Below are 5,576 nucleotides of genomic sequence, written 5' to 3'. Positions count from 1 at the left end.
TCCCACTATGTGAAAAAAAAAAAAAAAATCTTAGAAATACCTTCAACTAAAACATTGGTATCATAGCGCTGTCCATCTCTTCTCATTGAAGCATGATAATAAACAGTCCAACGGGTCTATGAAATCTGGAAATGCCAGTGATTGTCCTGATGTGGCTCTCCTTTTCATAAGAGTTCAAAGTAATCAGCATTACAAGAAACTCCTCACTGTTCCTGATATATCTGGCTCTCTAGAAACAGGCTTTTCTGGAATGATCCAGTATCTGGAATGCAGTCGTCTAATTCAAGGTGCTTTCTTAAACCGCTCAGACAGGATCCCACTGGTCAAATAAACAAGAAACAAATGGGACAAATGGGAACAGACTAAATACTAGATTACTAGATCTTGATTTGTATATTGAGTAGTGTTGCCAGGATCACTAGTGTGAAGGACCAGATCATTTTGAGGAATGAAAATGCCTAAATTACTTGCCCTACATATGAGCTAATAGTAATCAACTAATACTATTAACACTAATAGTAATAGCCTTCACCACTGAAGTCCATACTCACCGAGTATTCCTCCCCTTCCGGTGATTATGATTCTGTCCTAACAATGACTAAAGGTCCATTTTCATCTGAAAATAACATTGGATTGGAGGGAGTTAACACTTGTTTAAAAATCTGTCTAAAAGCCGTTTTCTTTGAACAATATAAACTGGAAACACAAGACGGCCACACTTAACATTAACAAACTATTTTTTGTGATGAGATGATTTAAAATGATCAGATGTTCCAAAATGACTTACATAATGACAATGAAGTGCAATTAAGTTGCAGAAGAACTGACATTTAGTGGCACATTGAGTATATCAGATGTGCCTGAAGTACACAATGACATTAAGCTTGAATGTGATCTCACCTGTGCTTTCTTCATCTGACCCAGCGTCCTCCATCCGTTCCCCCTCGTTGGCCAATAAAGGATTCTCAGATTCACGCAGGGTCCTCAGCGGGAAATAATGCCCATCACCCTGACTATGACAGACAAACACAACACATGGGAAATTAATGCATTCTCTCATCCTTTCAGACTGTGAGCAGTTCTGACATGAGCTCACCTTGTGAACACTGGAATAAACCAGAGCTTTTTATCCTCTCCAAACACCTGCTGGAGGTTTCTGTTGAGCCCAACGTTAAAGCCGTTCCTGTCAGGCCCGTTCTGAAACATTGGCGCAGAAAACGCCTCTGAAAACAGGAACGTTCTTTGAGGTTAAACGCTCCACACCAGAAATATGAGTCATATTGAATCACTTCTGCTAGCCAAAGGTCAAGCTCAAAATGTAGCAAGTAGTAGAAAGTTTCATGAAGTTTCTGCTTCTTGAAGAAAAACAATGAAAAGGTAAAAGGAGAACCCAGCAATTCAGCATGAGAAGAAAGGTTTTCTTACCTAGCGTGGATCTGTTTTTAGCCACCAACCAGCAGTGATAGCCAAACAGGAACATGAGACTGACAAAAAACACGAGCGACACAAACAACAGGAGGAGCACGTGGAATTTCGCAGAACCATTGGGAAGATCTCCCTAACAAAAAATGCAAAGAAACTTTTGCAATGTATATATTTCACAGCAGCACAAGCCTAATTTTTTTTTTTTTCATAAATACATTTATTGCACCAAACTGTGGCTATAGTCAAAAAAGCAATTATCAGTGTACATGCCATTGAAGGATAGTCATTATTTATAACCGAATTATCATTTTGACTGAACTATCCCTTTAAAGTCTGTGAGCCTGATTCTACAGAAGCAAATTACAAGCAATATCAAAAACATAAATGCAATAGAACAAAGATACAAATTCAGTAAACAGTGCTTTTCAGGTTTTCCAGGAAGATCTAAAAGACATTTTCAGGTGCAAAATGTAGTAAATAAATGTAAAATAACACTGCATAGTCTTCACAGTATAAATTAAATATCAATTAATTATTATTAATGTTACAAAAGTTATTCAGCCAGGAGCAGTGAGCACTAATGTTTCTTTGACAGCAGCAGGTTTATTATTAAAGTAATAAGCCGTGGTTTACAGTGAATTCATAACAGTTTAACATGCCTACCGATGCTTCTATGCTATTACAGTATAAATTCACTGTAAACCCACAAAGCAAAAATAATATGTGGCTATTACTGTCATTGTTGTTGTTATTATTATATTCTAATTTGTTTGGCTTCCTGAAACACCAGTGTGAATGTAATTTAGACTGAGACAGCATATCACAAATAAAAAGAGGTTCGAGTCCCCTTTAAGGTTCATTTACGAGTCAGTTCACTGACTTTTTCTTAGTTAAGTTTTTCTGATGTTTTCTTAGTTAAGAACACTGGTCCGAGCTCTTAATTTTGAACTCTCATATAATTTAACTTTAAAATGTAAATTTTTTTTTTTTTTTTTTAATTGCCGATTCATTTGTCTTTTTTAAAATTTTTTATATAGCAATAAATATTTTACCGTGGACTTCAAATCGTGATACTATCGCATCGTGAGATTTTGATATCATTACATCCCTAGTATGTATGTGTTTAGGACATTATATTACAGGACTACTGATATTGGTCAGAAACACTGCATTTTGTGCATGCTTATAGTTAATACAGTATGAGCTCCATCAGAACTGAAACTCACCACCCAGAACTTGAGGAAGTACTGAAACACTGTTGATGCAATGAAGACGCAGTAGATCATGGAGTAAGACAGGAACAGCAGAAAGAACTTATAGTTGGAGAATCCCACACAGTTGTTCACCCTGAAGAGCACAGCATACAAAGAGTTCCTATGTCTGAGTGTACAAACTGTAATGTAATGTTGCTTATAAGATAAGATTAACACAACTGAGAACAATAGATTACTTGATTCACAATGTAAAACATTACCATGGACAGTGGTGATCCATTTTCAAAACACATCTACAAAAGCAGAGGAACACAGTGAAATCAGGTCGTGTCGCTCAACAGCATCCTGTAAGTTTAATTAAACAGGGGTTTTGTGTAGAGCGATCTGTTTTCAGTGCTGCACTTACGTTTCACAGACGGAGCAGTGGTGACAGCGGTCTGGCTTTATCACCTGACAGCGATCACAGAACCTGACAGCTGAAGACACGGAGATAAAGAAGATCAGCTGGCCGTGTTTACATCCGGTCACATGTCTGACTGGCAAACACTGCCAGGTGTCTGATACCTCCTGACTGAGCGCGCGTGCAGATGGGAAGTTTCTTGGCGATTTCTGCCAGAATCTGCTTCTGAGCATCTGGCCTTTCTTCCATCTCATACCTCTCTTTATCACTGTATGATAAATGGAACTAGATTTAAAGGAAATTAAAGCGGATTAGAAAACCATTAAGATTTGTTTGCCTTGTGACATTTTAGTAAAAACCAAGAAATTCTCGTTTTTTTATTATGACTATTTTGTGTATTGTTTTAATTTTTGTAATTCTTATTTTTTTTTTCAAAGGTGATTCTCATCAAAATAAGGGACTGGTTACATAACAGATTTAGACTTGTGGTGTCAAATGATTAATTGCATCCGTTTTTTTTTCTTTGTAATATATGTGTGTTAAAATAAAAATAAAAGCCCCTATGGACAAGTGTTGAAAATTAGCACATGTGCTATAACACTTTAAACAGTGCATCTGGTTTGTCCAATGTTATTGATATGTCCATATTAATTAAATAAATAAATAAATAAAGTGTTTACTGTGCATAATTATTATGTATGAATAAAGACACACACATGCATGTATATATTTAAGAAAAATATGTTATATTTGCATATTATATACATGTTATAATATAAACATTGTATGTGTGTTTATATATATACATAATAAATATACACAGTGAACACACATATATTACATAAACAAAAAAACTTTTATTTTGGATGTGATTAATCATTTGAAAGCACTACTTTAGACTAGTCTTACAATTTAGTCATCATCTTATTATTATTATTATTATTATTATTAATTATTTTCCAGTTACATAAAAGAGTAGATTAGTCCAAGTTGAATCCAAAAATAAGACTGATTAAGTAAGTATGAGATTGACCTTAATTAGGTTAATTAGTTTTTCTTCAGCCTCAGGTAACTGTAGAAATGCAGTACTAAAAGAGCAGTATCAATAATACCACCATCATTTAGAAAGGTTTTGTTATTATGAATATTATGCAGTTACAGTTTTCCAACTGCATACATTATCAAAACTTTGCCCTCTTTTTTTTTTTTTTTTACTTTACACAGAAATCCCAAGAATTGCACACACAAAATGCTGCACATCTCTCGCAAAATAGTGAACATTGGCAAACACCTTTGCCAAAATATTAATTCCTGTTAGATTTGTGTGTGTTACACAGAGAATAAATGTGTTGTGTTGTGCAAAAACTGTTTTGTGCAATTGAAAACCATTTTTAAAGGCATGGTTTTGCAGATTTGGTGTAGGCAAAAAAAAAAGAAGAAAAAAAAAGAAGCGCAATGAACTACAAGTTTTACTCACACATTCTGATTCATATAAACACTATTTTAGAAACAAACTCATAAACCACAGGCACCTTTTTAGACGGTGTAGATGCTGGAGTAAAGATGGCCTTCCAGTAGCTCCAGCAGAACATTATAAAGCAGACATGGAATAACAACAAATACATCACTGTGGAAAAAACACACATTATTACCAGTCATTCATGTCCCAAACTAACTCCATGAGAACACAACTGTGGACATGATTTTTAACAAACACAGCACATTCACAAGCTCAGGTGAGTCACGTTAGGCTGGTTACAGTCCCAGATGTTAGTATAGATCACTAACCTCTCTCCAGATGATTACTGAGAGTAACTGAAAAACACAGAATCAGGATCAGTGTCGCCAAACATCACGGATGTGTCTCAAAACCGTGTGACCTGCCTCACTAGGCAGAAATGACAGAAACCACGGCCTCACTGTGGTCACTAGTCAGGCAGCTCACTAGGGTTTGAGACACAGCTCATGTAAATAACCATATGTCAGATGTATTTAAAAAGAGACGAGCGAATACAAAGATTCAAATCCGATTTATTTCGTGACGAAACACTGTGGACTCCACACGATACTTCCTTGTTACAGACGAACAACCTATAGCCCTGTAGAAACGAATCAACTGTGAGCTCTTACCGAAGCACAGCTCAAAGACATACGCGTAGTAAGACCAGAGGACCACAGAGGAGATGATGAAGACGGGAATCCAGGAGAAGATCCTCTGACAACATCTGAGTGCTCTCGACAGAGCCATGATCAGCCCGCTCTGGGATCTGCTAGCGCGCCTGCTCCTCTTCTGCTAGATCCGCTCTGCCATCTACTAGTACGCCTGCTCATCTCTACTACTGCATGGCAACCTCCCGCTCTCTCTAGTGAAGCCAATAAGGAAGTGACTAAAACTGCAATTCATCGACTGGCCGCTTGAGGCTGGCTGCAAATGAGAGTCAATCCCATAGACTCCCCATGTTAAAATGCCCAACTTTACAGCAGAAAAAAACATGTTTTCAGCCTGGTGCAAAAAATGATTTTGGTCTATATAGCTA

At 36.7% G+C, this 5,576-nt stretch overlaps 1 protein-coding gene across 2 annotated transcripts; it reads right to left on the bottom strand.

The window, feature by feature from the left end:
• Positions 1–575: 575 nt before the first annotated feature.
• Positions 576–5,287, bottom strand: LOC132110221 (palmitoyltransferase ZDHHC15B-like). Of its 2 annotated transcripts, XM_059516815.1 has the most exons (11): positions 5,170–5,287; positions 4,828–4,854; positions 4,572–4,666; positions 3,204–3,324; positions 3,046–3,115; positions 2,900–2,932; positions 2,652–2,772; positions 1,426–1,558; positions 1,097–1,223; positions 901–1,013; positions 576–616 (listed from the first exon to the last, which is right to left on the bottom strand). In XM_059516815.1, the coding sequence occupies exons 1-11, from the start codon at positions 5,285–5,287 to the stop codon at positions 576–578; spliced, it is 999 nt and encodes a 332-aa protein (XP_059372798.1). The 2 variants fall into 2 exon arrangements, with proteins under 2 accessions (XP_059372798.1, XP_059372799.1); XM_059516816.1 differs by lacking the exons at positions 576–616; positions 901–1,013; positions 1,097–1,223; ... (3 more) ...; positions 3,046–3,115; positions 4,828–4,854 and adding an exon at positions 2,445–2,454 and having other exon boundaries at positions 3,203–3,324.
• Between the last annotated feature and the right edge of the window lie 289 nt (positions 5,288–5,576).

This window comes from Carassius carassius, chromosome 29 (genome assembly GCF_963082965.1).
Source record: "Carassius carassius chromosome 29, fCarCar2.1, whole genome shotgun sequence".
In the NCBI taxonomy this organism is placed as follows: domain Eukaryota; kingdom Metazoa; phylum Chordata; class Actinopteri; order Cypriniformes; family Cyprinidae; genus Carassius; species Carassius carassius.
The sequence above is the reverse complement of the archived record's forward strand: the minus strand, read 5'-3'. Positions and strand labels throughout refer to the sequence as shown.

Excerpts from the sequence above, each read along its gene's own strand:
- LOC132110221 (XM_059516815.1), bottom strand. The coding sequence starts at position 5,287 with ATGGCTCTGTCGAGAGCACTCAGATGTTGTCAGAGGATCTTCTCCTGG. Across the intron at positions 1,559-2,651 it reads ACTTCCTCAAGTTCTGGGTG|GGAGATCTTCCCAATGGTTC; the intron begins GTGAGTTTCAGT and ends ATTTTTTGTTAG. Across the intron at positions 1,224-1,425 it reads TAAAAACAGATCCACGCTAG|AGGCGTTTTCTGCGCCAATG; the intron begins GTAAGAAAACCT and ends TCCTGTTTTCAG.